The following is a 19,395-nucleotide window of genomic DNA, read 5'->3' as shown; positions in this document are numbered from 1 at the left end:
CGAGGCTTAGGCGGGGTGTCCATCCGTTAGGATTTGTGCGCACCCTGTGAGGTTCGGTCCAGTTTCTCTCTGGATGCGAAGTGTGCCGTGGAGTGAGGGCAGCAGGGGGGGGACCCGTGGGTCTCTAACGTTCGAGGCCGTTCCTGTGTCCTGGTTAGTTCTCCACGTGTGGTACTCGGGGGAAGTGGTGGTGGTGGGGAAGGGCAGAGTTGCTTAAAATGTTTGGGTGTGCTTCAAAGGAGAGAAGGTGGGATGGGTTAGTGTCAGTAAGAGAGGATCCATGCCACCGGTTCTCAGTAACTGCTGGGGACCCTTCTCCAAACAGGCATGCCTCCTTCATACCCTGCTAATATTAGGTTGATACTGGAATGGTCAGGAAGGCTGTGTCCACTACCACACTCCCGGCACCCCAAAGAACAAACCAAACGTGGTTTTTAACTTGTGGTGCCAGCTTTACTCCAGATGTCAGCGATTAAGAGATCAGTTATGAATCAGGTGTGTGTTTCAAGTATCTGATGTAAATAGGTATGGAGACTCTACATGTGTTTGTGTAAGATATGGGTTTGCTTGTGGTTAAACTTAAGAAGAGTAGATATTGAAATCTCTGGTAATAGCTGGTGTATTCCATAGAATGCAGAATAAAGATAAACGAGAAAAAATTCTGGTTGATCTTTTGGATTTCTTATCTCAAAGAGACATAGGTGAGAAAATTTTTTCCAGGGGTCAAGGGAATAGTATGTTACTTATCCTTTATACATACATTTTCTTTGCCCCTGGACCAGTATCAGCAGATGGGTGTTTTCTGTCTCCAGAATACTGGGACATCTTGGTGACTTTTCAGCTCTTTCCCACTCTTTTATAGACGTTTCAACCATTGTGATATCAACTGTCAGTTATGTATGTTAAGGAAAAGTAAGTCCTGTTAAACTTAAGTGTTTTTAACTTTTGATCTGTTTATAGTTTTCACAAGAGTTTAGATATCATCTTAACCTACAGCTTCAGGTGTCATCTGTACATATTTGTAAGAACAAACTGTTCTATTCTTAAATGGATCTTAATGTTTGAATTATCTTCACTCTGTGTAACAGCCTTTCTGTTACTTCATCCAACCTTAAGCACTGCAGAGAGAAGAGAAAACTTCTAATATTTATAAGTTTCAGGAAAGGACACTGGTTTATTTGGATATAAGAGTGTCATGTGCTTATTGTTCTGGCTAAGCAGATAGGGTATTTGATTAGCAGAACCTCCAAAATTACATGGTTGAAACCTCTGTTTCTGAAGTCCATGAGTAAAGTGAAATGAGTACCCTCAAGTGTGATGCCCAGTTAGCTACAAATAACATCATCCTTGATTAAAACTACCTTCACATGGATCAGAGTATAAATTTTCAAGTCCTGTGCTCTATGTGCTACACCAGCATAATTAAATTAGAAAGAAAACACTTTCAGACTTTTTTTCTGTCTTACATGTAAGTGTCTGGTTGCAGTTCAAGGTTAAAGTGACTTATTTCCACATCACCTGTGACTGGTGGTGTAATATCTTTACTGCTGGTTTCTGAAATCTTATTTTTCCAGTTTTTCCTAGGCTCTTGAAGAAGGTTTCCTGGTGGCTCAGCTGTTAAAGAATCGGCCTGTGATATGGGAGACCTGGGTTTGTTCCCTGTGTCGGGAAGATTCCCTGGAGAAGGGAAAGGCTACCCACTCCACTCTTCTGGCCTGGAGAATTCCATGGACTACAGTCCATTGGGTTGCAAATCGTCAGACATGACTGAGTGACTTTCACTTTTGAAAAAGTACCTTGAAAATTGAGTACCACCGTAGTACCCTGCGAAGGAGTCATGTAGGAGCCTGACATATGATCTCTTAGGAAGTCAGTCACAGTCAGTTTTTGCTCCATGTTGGAACAGCGTGCTGTGTGTTACTTTGAGCACAGGTGAAATGGATTGTCTGTGTGTGAGGCATGTGAGAAGTGAGACTGATGAAAGGCCAGCAGATACCCATCCCTTCCCCACATAAACTCAGAAACTTGTAGTTATTGAGTGGAATCGTATACAGAGTCCAACCCCTACGAGAATTATTTCTTTTTTTTTCTTTCTGTTTGCCTAAGATAATGGTTGAATTCCTGTAAATTGAATGAATGTACAATGTGCAAGCTTAGTTGTTATAGTCGTGTCTAACTCTTTGCAGCCTTATGGACTGTAGCCTGCCAGGCTTCCCTGTCCATGGGATTCTCCAGGCAAAAATACTGGAGTGGGTTGCCATGCCCTCCTCCAAGGGATCTTCCTGACCCAGGGATCCCGACCCAGGCATCTCTTAACCCCACCTGCATTGGTAGGTGAATTCTTACCACTAGTGCCTCCTGGAAAACCCCGAATATGATATATTTTTCACTGTTTTCATCTTGGTCTATAGGTCGAATTAATGTAAAACAGCACAAAATATTTGAAATTATGGAGTTTGTGTCACGTCATACGTGAGCAAAATGGTCATTTAAAAAAATGTTAGAGATTGGAAAAAAACTTAATTGCAGAGAGGGGAACTTCAAGGTGGGGGGCTTTTGGGGGAGTAGAATGACTAACCGTATTTTATTTTGAATGACCAGAACTGTTGTTTAAAGCTCTGGAAGCCAGTGATGCAGCATTGCTTGGCTGCTTCTGTGGGGAGGGTAAGTAGATGTATGGATTGGAGTAATTAGGCTACTGTGTAATTTGGCACTGGGAATACAGTGATGGAAAAAGGGCAGATGTGATCTTTGCTTTCTTGGAACCCACATTCCAGTTGAGGGAAGGAAATGGAGGTTCAGACACTGGAAAAAATGATTGTAATGTGATAGGTGTAATAAAAGGAGAACAATGTTACAGGTACCTGCTAACTGGGAACCTAGTCTAGTTGAGCAGGAGAAAAAAAGACTTTTGAGGAGGCGAAGTTTTAGCTGATATCTGAAGGATGAATATGATCATCTGTAGTTGACAGGGCTGATTGCATAAAAGTGGAACTCAATTATAACTTGGCTTGTTATGGCATAGATTCCTATATGCAATGAGTCAAGTAGTATCCTCTGAATGCAAGTTAATGAACCCAGTGATGTGAAGTAAGCAAAGACACCTGGTCCCATTTCTGTTCTACAACTGGGGAGAAAAGATGTAGTCACATGGCAAATTAACTAATGAATCAATATAAGGAAGGTGCCAAGGTGTTGTTCTAAAGACGTTTGTTCTGGATTCTGAGGATGGTTAGGGAGGGAAGGTTCTCAGAAGAAAGGACAGAAAGAGGGAATTTAGATAAATGGAAGGAAAAGGAAGGGAACGTGAGCTAGTGAGAGTAGACATGGAGGAAAAATGGAAGCTATTCTTGAGGGACTCTGGATACATATAATAAGGTTAGTTTTAAAGGAACTATTATTCTGCCTGGAATGGCTTAAATTTTGGAATTTTATCCTGTAGGCATTGGGGAACTGTTAAAAATAAGCCCATTTACCAGAGTAAGACAATAGAAAACCTCATAGAAGTTCATTCTCTGTTACATTTTTCTTCACAAAACAAAGGACAAGAAGACAACTCGAAACAAATAGAAAAGAAACACTTGGATTGGAAAGACCAGAAACAAAGTTGGCATGTAAAATTGCTTCCATGTCATGATTTTGTGATATCTTTCAAAGGCTATAGTATATTAGGAAAAAACCCAACTTGATTTGATTTCAGTGTAATGTGCTAAGTGTCTCATATAACACTTTTGGAAGGAAAAGAATGTCAGCAAATTAAACAGGATCCTGAAACTTGAACAGTTGGGAATGTCTGCTGAAGTTTAAAAAAAAAAAATAGTGGAAGAATTCCACTTTAACCTGGCTTAATATAGGTCACATTCTAGAGTTCTTATTCAGTTGGCCAGTGTCGTAATGGGGTCATTGCTGTTTATATGGTACACACCTTTTTATTTTCCCCAGATGTTCCTTGGGCCTCCTTTATTCATTGGTCGGGAATAATTAAGAGGGAGTAACCTTGGGAGCTCTCAGGATGTCAGACAATCTTTGGTTGAAGCTATTAAATTATTAGTTTATCAGTCCTCAGAAATGGACAACATACGGGGTAATCATGATTCTGTGATATACATTCTCTGTTAGATTAGCCTGATTCACATAACCTGTTGTGTAGTCTGAAGGTACATTCTGGCATGGCATCCCCTTGAAAACTATAAAAACCCTAGATTATGGGATGGTTGGGTGAAAACTAGTTATAGAATGTATCTCAAAAGGAAATTACTAGTAGTTCATTTCTTTGTTCTGCATCGAGTGTGTAATATCAGTCAGTCAGTTCAGTCGCTCAGTCGTGTCTGACTCTTTGTGACCCCATGAACCTCAACATGCCAGGCCTCCCTGTCCATCACCAATTCCTAGAGTTTACCCAGACTCATATCCATTGAGTCAGTGATGCCATCCAACCATCTCATCCTCTGTCGTCCCCTTCTCCTCCTGTCCTCAATCTTTCCCAACATCAGGGTCTTTACAAATGAGTCAGCTCTTCGCATCAGGTGGCCAAAGTACTGGAGTTTCAGCTTCAACATCAGTCCCTCCAATGAACACCCAGGACTGATCTCCTTTAGGATGGACTGGTTGGATCTCCTTGCAGTCCAAGGAACTCTGAAGAGTCTTCTCCAACACCACAGTTCGAAAGCATCAATTCTTCGGCGCTCAGCTTTCTTTATAGTCCAACTCTGACATCCATACATGACCACTGGAAAAACCATAGCCTTGACTAGACGGACCTTTGTTGACTAAGTAATGTCTCTACTTTTTAATATACTGTCTAGGTGTAATATCAAGTACCATGTATTAAGCATTTCATCAGTAGTCTGCATTTGGAAGAGTTTGCTCAATAAATATTTGGGCAATACCAAGTGACAAGGGAGGGGTAGGTATTTCAGAATGCCGGTGATATGGCCAGAAAGAAATTAATTGAAGTTTGCTAATGTATTCATTTTCTATTTCTGCTGTAACAAATTACCACAAATTTCATGGCTTAAAAAAACCACAGATTTATTATTTTACAGTTCTATAGTGCACCAGTCCAGCATTGGTCTTACTAGGCCAAAATCAAACTGTGGCAGGGCCAGGGTCCTTCTAGAAGAGAGTCCATCTCCTTGTCTCTTGCAGTTTCAAGAGACTGCCTAAATTCCTTGGCTCCGGGCACCCTTCCTCCATCTTCAGGGCCTGCAGCACAGCCCTTCTCTGACCCTGCTTTTGTCGTCACATCTCTTTCTCTGACACTGTCTTCTGCCCCCTCCTCACACTTTTGAAGACTCTTTGGTTACATTGGGCCCATCTAGATAGCCCAGGGTAGTCTCCCCAACTCAGGATGCCAACCTCTGCCCTTCAGTTTATGTTTTGCTGTTTGTGTTTAGTCGTTCAGTTGCATCCAACTCTTTTGCGACCCCGTGGACTATAGCCCACTAGGTTCTTCTGTCCATGGAATTCTCCAGGCAAGAATACTGGAGTGGGTAGCCATTTCCTGCTTCAGGGGATCTTCCCCATCCAAGGATTGAACCCAGGTCTCTTGCATTACAGGTGAATTCTTTCCTGTCCGAATCACCAGAGAAGTCGATTCAGTTCATGAGGAAACTTTGCTATTATTGTTATTATAAGAAGTATAGCCTTTTGGTAAGGTAGCCTTTGGAAATACTTAGCACTGGCTAGACTTTTATAAAAGTACCAGATCTTGTTTCAGGGTCTTTAAAAGAATTTGGAAATCTTGAGGTTTTAAATTTCTTGAATACTTGTTCTGTGTTCAGACATTATTCTAAATGCTTTATAGTCATTATATCAACTATATCTGTGAAGATATAGTTATCTTCACAGTAACTCTGCAAAATAGGTAATTGTATTCCTGAGAGTTGGGAGTCTTAATTGTGACTCTTCCCTCCACCCCCCCCCCCAAAAAAAAAAAGAAAAATTGGGGGACTATGTTGGCTTATGTAGCCTTAATGCTGGAAGGCTATGTCCGGAGCTAACATCATACATAAAAGATTGGAGCCTGGGGCTTGCATGATATCAGGACACTCTCTTCTCTTCTCTGGTTCTGGTTATAGGTTGCTTTCATTCTTGCTCAAGAATTTGTACCGAGAGTGTAAATTTTGTTGGTAGAGACAGTGACAGATGCATAGTAGGTCTTGATATGGGTTGAATAAATGACCTCCTTTTCTGCAGAATGGGATGGGGTAGAGGTGGGGAATATTGCTTAGCCTTATTATTCATTGTTTAACGAACAGTTCCATTGTGGTGCATCTTGGTGAAGGACCCTGGCTGTATTGTGCAGTCTTTGTGAATAGGGGCTTTTTTATTGACAGCCTCCAAGGAAGCACATAGTTTGAAAGAGCTTTCTCCAGAACAAGAGGTGATGCTCTGGGCAAACAGCACAAATGACCACAATATTTCATCTTACAGATAATAGAAATAGAGGGGCTCAGAAAGGGTAGATTGATTGACCAAGGTCATAGATAGGAACTGGTAAAGTGCAGATTCAGGTAATGATTTTAATTGACTCTTTGGTCTATATTCTTTCCAGTGTGCCACCACATTACACTGACAGGAGCTCGGTGAAGTGAAAGTCGGAAATGAAGTAGGGTGTCATGGCAGGGTGACATTCTTTTTTCACAGAATGCTTGATTTCTTGAAACTTCTTCAGCATGGTATTGGAGTTCACAGATGCTGAGCTGTTTTGAGAACCTCTTATTAACTCCAGATAGAAGATATAAAAAGAGCCAGGAAAAAACTTTTCCTTTCGGAGTTATTTTGGGGACACAAATGTGAAGAATGAAACGTTTTAGGTTATAGAGTCATTTAAAGTTTCTGTTTTTGTTATGTGGTTTTTTTCCACTATTTTAAAAAATATATAAGAATAAAACTTAGCTGTCTTCAGGAAACACTGATTGTGAATATTTGTGCATATTTGTAAGTATTCCTTGACTAATTGAAATCATTTTTGCTAAGTGGTACAGATAAGAGGGAACTTTATTGAGAAGTAATTTGTCGTGGGCCAATTCAGTCTTCTTTGAAGAAAGACCCATAAAGGCTAATACTGCTCCTGCCTTTGACTTATTGCAAAAGAAGTACATTTAGTACCCGAGATTGGAAAGATGCTTTCAAATGTTGCCAGACACAGAGTACCCTCAGTTATGTCTTCTAGGAATGTAGTTGATAGCATGTGTTTGTAGGCCAGAGCCTCAGAGTCTGTCTGCTGTGACACGTGAAAAGAATTAATCTGTTTGGTAATATACAAATGTACTAGCTACACAAATTGGTTTCAGCTCTTTAAAATTGGTCTTCATGAGACTACATCTTATGCATAGTAGATATTCATTTTAAAAAATTATAAAAAGAAATACTAAAGGAAGTGGAATTCACATTAAGCACTTAAAAATGAGCCTGCTGCTGCTGCTGAGTCGCTTCAGTTGTGTCTGACTCTGTGTGACCCCATAGACGGCAGCCCACGAGGCTCCCCTGTCCCTGGGGTTCTCCAGGCAAGAACACTGGAGTGGGTTGCCATTTCTTTCTCCAGTGCATGAAAGTGAAATGTGAAAGGGAAGTCGCTCAGTTGTCTCCGACTCTTAGCAACACCATGGACTGCAACCAACCAGGCTTGTTCGTCCATGGGATTTTCCAGGCAAGAGTACTGGAGTGGGGTGCCATTGCCTTCTCTGAAAAATGAGCCTAATTAGATAAAACGGTCAGTGAGTTTTTGGCATGTTATTTTTAAAAGAACAGTAACAACAACTAATTCTCAACTCCCTTTAAGAAAATTTTTTCAGTGGCTCAGTGGTTGTCAGCTTTTTTTTCTGCCTTCACTTCAGTAAGGACTAGAGAGTAAGAGAAGTTTGTCTGTGGGGAAGTTTGGTGGTACGTGAGCACTTAGTTGTGCAGTCATGTCTTTGACTCTCTGCGACCCCACAGGTTGTAGCCCGCCCAGCTCCCCTGAACGTGGGATTTTCTAGGCAAGAATACTGGAGTGGGTTGCCATTTCCTTCTGCCGTCTGCGGGTAGTATATCATTTGAGAAATCTTCTTACTGAGAAGTGCTCATGGGGTACCACGGAAAACGCTCAGTCTAGAAGACAAAATTACCTTTGCTTTTATTATTATCATTACTGTGGCATTGTTTCTATTTTCATATTTTTGTTTTTTTATTGTTTACAGGCAGAACTAAGTGATAAACGTTTTAAAGTTTGGTCACTTGTATCCTAATTATAACAAACTAAAAACATGTAAGGGCAAATTTAATGGTTAAACTATATATTTTTTTTTCCTGCGTATTTTTTTAGTTTTTCAGAAATTTTGCAGACAGTTGTTTTCTAGACAGTTTTTTTTAAAGTAAATCACATTATGTTTCTTTTTGATATGATATTGTATCATTTAAAGCTGTGAAAAAACAACTTTTTCATACATTTCTTTTTCTTTACTGTCTCTGCTTTCCCTTAACTAGCCTTCTTTCTAGAAATCTCTGGTCAGCTGTGGAATTATTTTACACTGGCGTCATTGTTGTCTCCTCTAATAGATCTGAACCTTTAGATTTGCTAGTGTCCTATTAAGTGACTTACTATCCATTCTGGGCCCTCTGTGTCTACACTGTTTACCTTAGAGGTCTGTGGCCCTGTCTGGATGCTGATGACAAAACTGGTCTATATGCTTATCTTCATGGAGAATTGGAGATCTGCTCAGGTTTGGGAATGTGAAGAAGGGGTTAACTGCAGATTTCGGCACCAGTTACCCTCTTGTTCTTAGGTACATAAATCTGGTTGGTACCAGGTCTAGTGGTTGAGCTTGTCCTATGTCATCACTGTCACCAGATTTAAGACTTTGGGTGGTGGGCCACTTCCCAGACTCCTAAGTCAGATATTCCTCTGTGCTCCCATAAAAACCCTCCCCCCATATCATAGCTCGTACCCTAGGATTGATTTCTCTTTGTCTATAATCAGATGATTGAGTGAAATCAGTTTCCACAAAAGTCTGACCCAGTAAGTCTTTGGTATGTCCATTTGAGGAAATCTAAATAATATATTTTTTCTTTTTTGAAAGGAGATCATCATTCAGTTCATCATGATCTGAGGCTAAAAAACAAAACAAAAACTTGCTTGGATTGACTGAATACAGCTATTAAAAGTAAACATGGAAAATGAACCAGACCATGAAAATGTGGAACAAAGCCTCTGTGCCAAGACTACTGATGAGGAACTGAACAAGTCTTTCAGTCTAGAAGCTTCACTTTCAAAATTCTCTTACATAGATCTGGACAAGGAACTGGAGTTCAGAAATGATCTGGTAAAAATTCAGCTTTTGTCAAGTGGTGATGTTTAACCCAAATGTTGTTTAGAGTGCACTTTATAATCCAAAGACTAAATTCATCATTTTTGCATAGATTAATAGGCATCTATATACAGTTTTATGAAATAATACTACTCTTCATTTCTATAGCTGATTATAGTTTATAAAACACTCTAATACATCTTCTCATTTGAACTTGACAACGCTCTGATACTCCATTTTTACAGGGGAAGAAGCTGAAGTGCAGCTATGTTAAATATCTCTATCATAGTGCTAGTGGTAGACTTAGAATTCTTGTGCAGTGATTTTTTTTTTCCCTCATTGATCTAATATCAGTAGGTTTTTGTGACAGTATGAATATTTAATAGCAAGTTGTTTGACCCAACCACCATAATTTATGAAATAATTAGGAAATTCAGTGTCAGACCTTTGTATATCTGTTATGACTTAGAAGTTTAGGGTTTGTCGTAAGAAATGCTGTTTTGTTTAAGAAAGCAGATGCCAAAGCCCTTCAACAGAAGCTTTCTGGAAAGGATTGTTAGGATGTTGCCAACAGTGCATATTTGTTCTTGATAAACTCTGAATATGTGGATAGAAAGGGAAACAGTTCTGTAGTTTTTTGACCTGACCCTTAATATCATGAATTATTGGGTTGGCTTTCCGTGAGAAGGGTTTGGTGGTCTGTTTGATAATGGTTCTAATCAATCAAAACACCTTCCCAATTATAAGAGAGAAAGCATTATTATGTGAGCATTAATTTCTTTTCTCTTTTTAGATTGATGATAAGGAGTTCGATATTCCTCAGGTTGATACTCCTCCAACACTGGAAAGCATACTAAATGAAGTAGGTATATGTTAACAATCACTGTTTATCATGTTGATTTGAATACTTCTGGGTTATAGTGTATGTTTCCAGATCTGCATTGTCCAATACGGGAGCCAACAGTCACATGTGGCAATTTAAACTGATTACAGTTAAAAATTAAAAATCCATTTGCTCAGTTGTACAAGGCACAGTTCAAGTGCTCAGTTGTCACATGTAGCTAGTGGCTATTGTAGTGGACAATATAGATGCCAAGAGTATTTCCATTATTGCAGAAAGTTCTAGATTGTGAGCTTTTCAGGGGCAGAAGCCATGTCTTGTTCATCTCTGTGCACAGGACAATACCTCATACTTGGGCCTACTAAAGAAATGTTTTATTAAGTGAGTTGAAATACTAAATTCATGACACTTTTGAGATTTGTATTATGTTTTGATAATGTCATCTCTACCAGCAGTGTTCAAATAGCTCGTCCTCAGGAGATACAAAAGAGCATCCTCAGCTTTGTAATCCTTTTCATCATGCTTCTATATAAAGAAAATGAAGCCGCCATGTTTATCTTTGAATACCGTTTTGATTAAAAAGTTTCTCAGAGCTCTGAAATGATGTTACTTTCCGAATTAGCAGATCATAAAGGCTTTATAAAGGAGCTCTTTAGAAGTACGTGTTAATGAAGTGTGCTAGCTTTTTTGTGCCCTGCATCTGCTGACAATTCTTCAACTCGTTCTTCTTGATCTTTTAACAACTTGCTTAAGACTCCCATTGGAAGTTTTAGCTCCTAATTTGAGAAAGCTTTTTAAAAATCTATTTCAGATCCATAGTTATGTTTTGTAAAAGATAATGATGCAAAGATTCCTCAACAGAAGTGCCCACTGGCCCCATAGGTGGGGTTGGGCCCTGGTTTGCTTTGTTTTTTTTTTTTTTTTGGCTCTGGGTCTTTTATTACTTCTTTATCTATACTTTTAGGTTTATAGGTAGTACTCTATAGAATGCAAACTACTTTCTCTATGAATTCTATCTTTTATTCTTTTAAAATATCAGCTTGATATTGCTGTTTCTTTGAATATATTTTTAAATGTCATGTTTGATCTGTATTAAGAAGACTTGAGCATTTATAATTTTGACCAAGAAGGCTTTGGTCAATGAGAGACTATCCTGTTAAAGTCATATTTATTTATTGCTTTCTAATAGAGAGGAAATCTTTCATTTAGAGATGAAGAGATTAATTTGTCAGTTTTCATAACATGATGTTAATCACATAATTATTTTAATTACAAAGTGAGAACTAAAAATAGTCTTAGAGGATGTGTACAAAGCCCTGTTTGTACATCTTTGAACACTAATGTCAAAGTAATGCTCTTATGAGTGAGGCTGTAGTTTATAATGAAGGAAAGCTATCTTTGCAGAATTTACATACCTACTGGTATCAGTAAGTATAGCAATCACTAGTGGTTAACCGAGAAGATGTCACTGTTATCTTCCTCACTAATTTGGGTGCCTTGTGCATTTGGGTCACAGTGTTAAGTACTGCGATTATGAAGTGCTATGTGATTGTTTCTGATTTTGAGAGAAAAATAGGACTGGAAATTGGCTGGCTGTCACACCATCAGGGAGCTCAACAGGTGGACAAGTGAAAATAAAAATAAATTGTAGGACATTATGAAGACTAAAAAGGGAAGAAGTATTGAAGAGTGATTTTAAGAAAGAAAAGGGACAAAAGTAGAAAGTGTAAATAAGCACTTGCTCCAGGATACGTGGGTATGTATATCCTATAAAATTCATAAATAAACCTGAAGAGATGCTGGGTAGAAGTGAACATCTATTTTACAGAAAGTTAGAAATTACTGAGACATGCTAAATCTCAGAACTTAGGTCATGAAATAATGTTACTAGGCCTTGTCATCCTTTGAAACTGTGCTACTTCTGAGGTTTTTAATCTTGAAATTCCATTCTCTAATAATAATCGTCCCCCATTCCTACATTCTCTCCCTTCCATTAAACCTCCTCTTTGACCTCCTGAGGACCACGTCTCTTGATCCTGTTTAGTCTCCAGTGTTTGAGAGTAGCCCTAACTTCAGTTCTGCTGTTGGCTCTTGCAGCTGGATATTTCTTTTGAACTTTTAATGAAGATATCACATACATAAAAAGTGTACAGCTTGGTGAATTTTCACAAACAAAATTCTTCATGTAACTGGAGTCCATCTGAAGAAATAAAGTATTGCTAGCACCCCAGAAACTCCTCTTGTGCTCCTTTAGTATCGAACCCAGGATAATCACTATCCTGACTTCTACCAGCATTGATTGGCTTGTTGGCTTTGAACTTCCTAAAAATGGAATTATACAATATATGCCTTTGTTTGTCTGACTTATTTCCCCTAATATTGTGTTTTTAGATCATTTGTATTTTCCTGCATATAGTTATTCATCCATTCCCATTGCTGTGTAAAATACATACCATTTTTTATTCATTCTACTGTTTATGGGCAGTTTTATAATATCCAGTTTCTGGCCACTTTGACAAGTGCTGCTGTAAATATTCTTATGCATGTCTTTAGGTACCTATACACATGGTTTCACATACACACACACATTTCTTCTGGGTATGTACCTCAGAGTAGAATTGCTGTGTCATCAGATATGGGCATGGTCAGCTTTGGTAGATACTGCCACAGGTTTCTCAAAGTGGTTGTGATAGTGTATGCTTTCTGCAGCAGTATATGGATATGGTTTTATATATATAACCTGATATGGTTATATATGATATTACCATATATATTACCATAGCATATATATGGTAATGCATATATATAGCATATCATATATGACGATATGGTTCCCATATCTTCATCAACTTTTTATTTTTTCTCTTTTTCACTTTAACCATTCGTACCTAATAGGTGTGTAGTAGCATCACATCAGAGTTTTAATCTGAATTTCCCTGAAGATTGATGAAATTGTGTTCCTTGACATATGTTGTAGCCTTTTGGATATCTCTTTTGTGAATTGCTTTTTCATGTCTTTTGCCCTTTTTCTGTTGAGTTGATTTTTAAAGTATTTTTAGGAGTTCTTTATATGTGATGTATATAAGCTCTCTATTAGATGTATGTATTGCAAATATCTTCTTCCATTCTGTGGGTTACTTTTTCCCTCAGTTAATGGTGTCTTTTGATGAGCAGAAGGTCTTAGCAGTAGTTCAGCTTACTAAGTTTTTCCATTTTTGTTAGCTTTTTGCTGCATCCTATTGAAGAAAATTTTGCAAATTTCAAGGTTATGTTGATGCCGTCTTATTTTAAAATCTTTATGTTCTACCTTTTACATCTGCAGTTCATGTGAAATTTGTGCGTGTGATAGTGTGAGGTATGAAGCAGCAGCATTTACTGAGCACTATTTCTGTGGTGTCACTTTTTGTTTTAAATCAGGTGATTGTATATGGTGGGTGTGATTTCATTGGTCTTTCTGTACTTGCCCCAATATCACAGTCTGTTTGAACCTTTATAATAGGTCTTGATATCTAGTAGGTTCAAATCTTGCAGCTTTGTTGTTGTTCTTTAAGATTGCCTTGCTTATTCTTAGTCTTTTGCATTTCTGCATAAGTTTTAGAATCACTTTATTGGTTTACACACACACACCAGGTGAAATTTGATAGGATTGTGTAAATTCTGCACATCAGTTTGTGAGAATTGATATCTCTACCGTGTAGCTTCCATGGTGGCTCAGTTGGTAAAGAATCCACCTGCAATGCAGGATACCCTGGTTTGATTCCTAGGTTGGGAAGATCCCCTGGAGGAGGGCATGGCAGCCCATTCCAGTATTCTTGCCTGGAAAATCTCCATGGACAGAGGATCCTGGAGGGCTGCAGTCCATGGCGTCTCAAAGAGTCGGACACAACTGAGCGACTAAGCACAGCACACACTGTGAAGCTCGTAATTTTAAATTCAGCCTCACTGATACCCTTAATTATCTTCCTCATTTTTTTTCCTCCCACTTAATCCCGTAAGCCCTCAACCCTGGCTTAATTTAGCTAATCTATTTTCTTTAATTATATCCCTGGGCTGCTTAAGAAAATCAAATAAGATTCTAGCTGACTCTCTTGCTTAAGACCTTGGTTCTGCATTTCATTTATGAGTTGTTTCCGTTCCCTTTCCCTAAGGCAGTCCTTCCATTCTTGCACAGCTCTCAAGTAACAGTAACTCCTTGCAAACCTTCATCCTGTTCTTAGCACTCCATTTGTGTGTGGAGATATCTGTAAAACAGTTGGAAATGTGGCTTAAACGTCAAGAGAAATGTTGGTATTAAAGATATAGATTTTGGACTCCTTAGCATGACATGGTATTTGAAGCTATAGGTGTGGATTCACTTTTTCATACAGAAAGTTTGTGAAGTAGGAAGAGACAAGAGCCAAGAATATAATCCTGGGAACAAAATCACTCAAAGGTTGGGTTGAAAAGAAAGTAGAGAACATGACTAATAGAAGAGGCCACATAAGTTGAAGGAACAGTAAATAAGAGATGTATTGGAAACTAAGGGAAGAGAAAATTTCCAGAAGTGAGGCTTGGCCAATGGTATTACTTGATACATATGGGGCAGTAGCTTGCTAAAGGAAAACAGGCAGGCAGATTTGACTGGTAACTTCAAGAATAGTAGTCAGTAGCCAGTAATGGGTCGAGAAAGTGGAGTGTGGACTGCTGTCTTAACAACGTGGATCGAAATAAGGGAGAAGGTAGTCCAGCTGAAATCGAAGGTATGATCAGAACTTTTTTCTCTAATGTTTGCTGTGTAAAATCAGCTTGTTTGAAGCTAGATTCATTTTGCTTCATCTGCTGTTCTTTCTTATCTCAATTAGTAGTATTTCCTTTTGCCTAGTTGCTGTAGCTAGAATCCTTGGAATCTTTTTTGACTTTCTTAAACTTAACCCCCTTCAGCCCCCACAAAACGCTGTTTAAATGATAAGCAGGAATCTTTAACTTTACCTCAATAATGTCTCCTTATTCCTTCTCTTGACCCCTTCGGGTGCATTCCTAGACTGAACTCTTCTGTCTTTCCTTGACATTGCAGTAGCCTTCTTCCTGGTTCTTATTAGTCTCCCTGCCCCAGTCTTCCCCTCTACTCTCATTCATCTTCATTCTGCCCCATTTATCTTTTTGAACATGATTCTCATCATGTGTCGATTTCTTAGAGATCTCCTTGCCTTCCAACTGCCTGCTGTATGCAGTACATTAATTTATTAAGTAAATGAGTCCTGATTATGTGTCTGGCATTGTACTAGGCACTAGGAATACAGTGGTGAATGTGGGACCTCCTGTCACCTAGCTTAATGAAATATAAACCTTTTTACAATGTGGGTCCTAGCTTATGTTTCTAGGATCATCTCCAACTCCTGCTTGTATACTCCGCTCATCTTAGACTACTTCCTTTTTCATTGGCACAATTCATATTATGAAATCACTGTGTTTGTACATGCTGTTTCCAACCCAGAATGCCTTTCTTCTGTTTGTCATGTTTATTAAGGTGTACTGTTTATAGTCAGGTGGTGTTTATTTTCTTCAATCAGCCGTTGGCTGTTAGTTAACTAGTAAAGCACCTAGACAGGTTTGAATATGAAGAAATATTTGACAACTGAAAATATAATCTGCTTAACTGCTCCTACGTCTTTCAGCTATAAGAAATAAGTTTTTGGAGTGAAAAAAGTAGGGAGAGATATCTAGAGTTGAAATTTAATTCTGTACTGTGCCTCTCTGGTCAATAGCAGTGCACGGTAAAGGGGTGAAAAACAGAGTAAGCATATGTTTATTTAGCAGAAACCCACTAATGCCTGTTTGACTTATAGAGTATTTGGACTTTTGAATTTATGTATCCATGTTCTTCTAATTTAGACTGATGATGAAGATGAATCTTTTGTTCTTGAAGATCCTACATTGTTAAACATTGATACTATTGATTCTCACTCTTATGATACTTCATCTGTGGCAAGCTCAGATAGTGGTGACAGGACCAACTTGAAAAGGTAAGTATTCTTTTTTTAAAAAAGTTATAGTTGAAATAGAGTTGTGTTGATTTCTGCTGTGTAGCAGGAGTGACTAAGTTATACATACATTCTTTTTCATATTCTTTTCCGTTATCCCAGGATATTGAATGTAGTTCCCTGTGCTATACAGTAGGACCTTGTTGTTTATTCATTCTTTATGTAATTCTACTAACCGCACACTCCCAGTCCATCCCTCCCCCACCCTTCCACCCACTTGGCAACCACAAATCTGTTTTCTTTGTCTGTGAGTCTCTTTCTGTTTCATAGGTAGATTGATTTGTGCTGTATTTTAGATTCCACATAAGAGTGATCTCATATTGGTATTTGTCTTTCTTCTTCTGACTTGATTCACTTGATATGATAATCTCTGGTTGCATCCATGTTGCTTCAAATGACATTATTTAATTCTTTTTTTTTTTTTTTTTTTAATGACTGAGTAGTCTTCCAGTGTATGTAGGTACCACATCTTTATCTATTCATCTGTCAGTGGGCATTTAGATTGTTTCCCTGTCTTGGGTCTTGTGAGTAGTGCTGCTAAGAACATAGGGGTGCATGTGTCTTTTTGAATTATAGTTTTGTCTGACTATATGCCCCAAAATGGGATTGCTGTATCATATGATAATTCTATTTTTAGTTTTCTGAGGAACCTTCATACTGTTTTCCACAGTGGCTGTACCAACTTACATTCCCAGTAACAGTGTAGGAGCATTCTCTTCTCTCTATACCTTCTCCAACACTTGTAGACTTTTTAATCATGGCCATTTTGACTGGTGTGAGGTGGTATCTCATTGTGGTTTTGGTTTACATTTCTCTAATAGTGATGTTGAGCATCTTTTTATGTGTTTGTTGGCTATTTGTATGTCTTTGGAGAAATGTCTGTTTAGGTTTTCTGTCCATTTTTCAATTGGTTTTTCTTGTTGTTATTGAGTTGTATGAGCTGTTTGTATATTTTGGAAATTAAACCCTTGCTGGGTGTATTGTTTGCCAGTATTTTCTCCCATTCTGTAGGTTGTCTTTTCGTTTTGTTTAAGGTTTCCTTTGCCGTACAAAAAGCTTGTACATTTTATTATGTCCCATTTGTTTATTTTTGTTTTTATTTCTTTTGCCTTGGGAGACTGACCAAAGAAAACATTGGTATGATCTATGCCAGAGAATGTTCTGCCTATGTTCTCTTCTAGGAGTTTTATGGTGTCATGGCTTATGTGTAAGTCTTTAAGCCATTTCGAGTTTATTTTTGTGCATGATGAAAAGGTGTGTTCTACCTTCATTGCTTTATATGCATCTGTTCAACTTTTCCAGCACCACTAAGCTGAAGAGACTTTTTTATATTCTTGCCTTCTTTGTCGAAGATTAATTGACTGTAGGTGTATGGGTTTATTTCTGGCTCTCTGGTAAGTATTCGTTTAAATCACACTTGCATACAATATGGTCTGCTGAAGCCCTGCATAGAAAGTAGAAGGCTGCTTAAGTGGAAATAACATGCTTCTTAGACCCTGAAGATTTTGGTACTGTTGAGAGGAGAGAATAAGAAGGTGGATACTATGTCAGTCTTCTGCACCTCCAGGGTGTGTGCTCAGTCACTCAGTTGTGTCCAACTCTTTGCAGCCCCATGGACTGTAGCCCACCAGGCTCCTCTGACCTTGGAGTTTTCAGGGAAGAATACTGGAGTGCCGTGCCATTTCCAGCTCCAGGGATCTTTCCCGACTCAGGGATCATCTCCTGTATTGGCAGGTGGATGCTTTACCACTAGCCCCGCCTGGGAAGCCCTCGGTAGGAAGCTGAATGTAGCCCGGGAGTCCCAAGAAGCAGGAGAGCCTTTAGAGGGCCACGCATCAGACCTGGTGCAGTGTCCATGGTGGAAATGTGGAGATGTGTGGGAAAGGTGGTGGGAATCACCTCACCAACCTTCTGTTCCCTCCACTCGTTCCTCCTCCACCTTCCTCCCGCTGTCTAAGGACAGCTCCAGCATTTCTTCATTCCCTTGGAATGGGTTCAGAGGAGAGTTGCAAAGATGATTAAAGATTTGGGAAAAGAACTTCTAACCCTAAATAGCTTCATTTTGGCTGCTTTCACCTTCCACATTCTTGGAGAGCACATGAAAAGGAAAGAGAAGTGGAGGAAGCATAATGTAAATGCTTTATTGAACTCATGTGTAACTTTAATGTTGGTAACTTGTCAGTGTATTTTTCTTCAACTTCTTAAATTTTGCCTGTATTAGGGCTGTATTCTTTAGGTTGTCAACTCTTGTGAAATAGGGGCCATGACTGGTTATATTAACTTGTTCATCAGTTTCTTCTACAACTGAACTTTGTTCTACTTTATTGAGATATAATTGATATACAGTACTGTGTAGATTTAAGGTATACAGTATAATTCTTTGATATGTGTATATTATGAAATGATTAAATCAGCACAGAATGGTTACTTAACACCTTTACCCCTTACATAATTATAATTTTTTTTTGGAGTAAGAAAATCTAAGATCTACTTTCTTTTTTGTTTGTTTGTTTGTTTTTTTCATTTATTTTTATTAGCTGAAGGCTAATTACAGTATTGTAGTGGGTTTTGTCATACATTGACATGAATCAGCCATGGATTTACATGTATTCCCCATCCCGATCCCCCCTCCCACCTCCCTCTCCACCCAATCCCTCTGGGTCTTCCCAGTGCACCAGGTCTGAGCACTTGTCTCATGCATCCAACCTGGGCTGGTGATAAGATCTACTTTCTTAGTAACTTTCAAGTATATAACAGTGTTGTTAGCGATAGTTATCACACTGTACATTAGATGTCCAGAACTTATTCATCTAAAAACTCTAAGTTTATATCCTCTGACTAGCTTCTCTGTATTACCCCCAGCCCCTGGATATCACTATTCTAGTCTCTGCTTCTATGAGTTGCTTTTTAAAAGGTAGTGATTTTGTTTCCTTTGGGTGTACAACCCAGAAGTAGGATTGCTGGATCACATGGTAGTTCTATTTTTAATTTTTTGAGGGACCTTCATGCTATTTTCCTTAGTGGCTGCACCATTTACATCCCTACCAACAGTGTCCAGGGATTCTTTTTTATTTGCATCCCCACCAACACTTATCTTTTTTTGTTTTGATAATAGCCATACTAATGGGTATGAGCTGGTATCTCATTGTGGTTTTCATTTGCATTTCCCTGATAATTAGTGATGTTGAGCACCTTTTCATGGACCTATTGGCCATCTGTATGTCTTCCTTGGAAGAATACCTGT

The 19,395-nt window shown here is 38.7% G+C and overlaps 1 protein-coding gene across 6 annotated transcripts in view; it reads left to right on the top strand.

The window, feature by feature from the left end:
- VPS8 (VPS8 subunit of CORVET complex) overlaps positions 1–19,395 on the top strand; it is a 315,494-nt gene that overhangs the window by 34,534 nt on the left and 261,565 nt on the right. For 5 of the 6 annotated variants that reach the window (XM_065943535.1, XM_065943540.1, XM_065943534.1 and 2 more), the window contains exons 2-4: positions 9,063–9,305; positions 10,084–10,152; positions 16,003–16,133. In XM_065943535.1, coding sequence (XP_065799607.1) covers positions 9,153–9,305; positions 10,084–10,152; positions 16,003–16,133 — 353 coding nt within the window. In that variant the 5' untranslated portion in view covers positions 9,063–9,152. Of the gene's footprint in view, positions 1–1,676; positions 2,331–9,062; positions 9,306–10,083; positions 10,153–16,002; positions 16,134–19,395 lie in introns of those variants that run through there. The other variant, XM_065943538.1, reaches the window with a different exon arrangement.

Source organism: Muntiacus reevesi, chromosome 8 (genome assembly GCF_963930625.1).
Source record: "Muntiacus reevesi chromosome 8, mMunRee1.1, whole genome shotgun sequence".
Taxonomy (NCBI): domain Eukaryota; kingdom Metazoa; phylum Chordata; class Mammalia; order Artiodactyla; family Cervidae; genus Muntiacus; species Muntiacus reevesi.
This window is presented reverse-complemented; position numbering and strand designations above follow the sequence as displayed.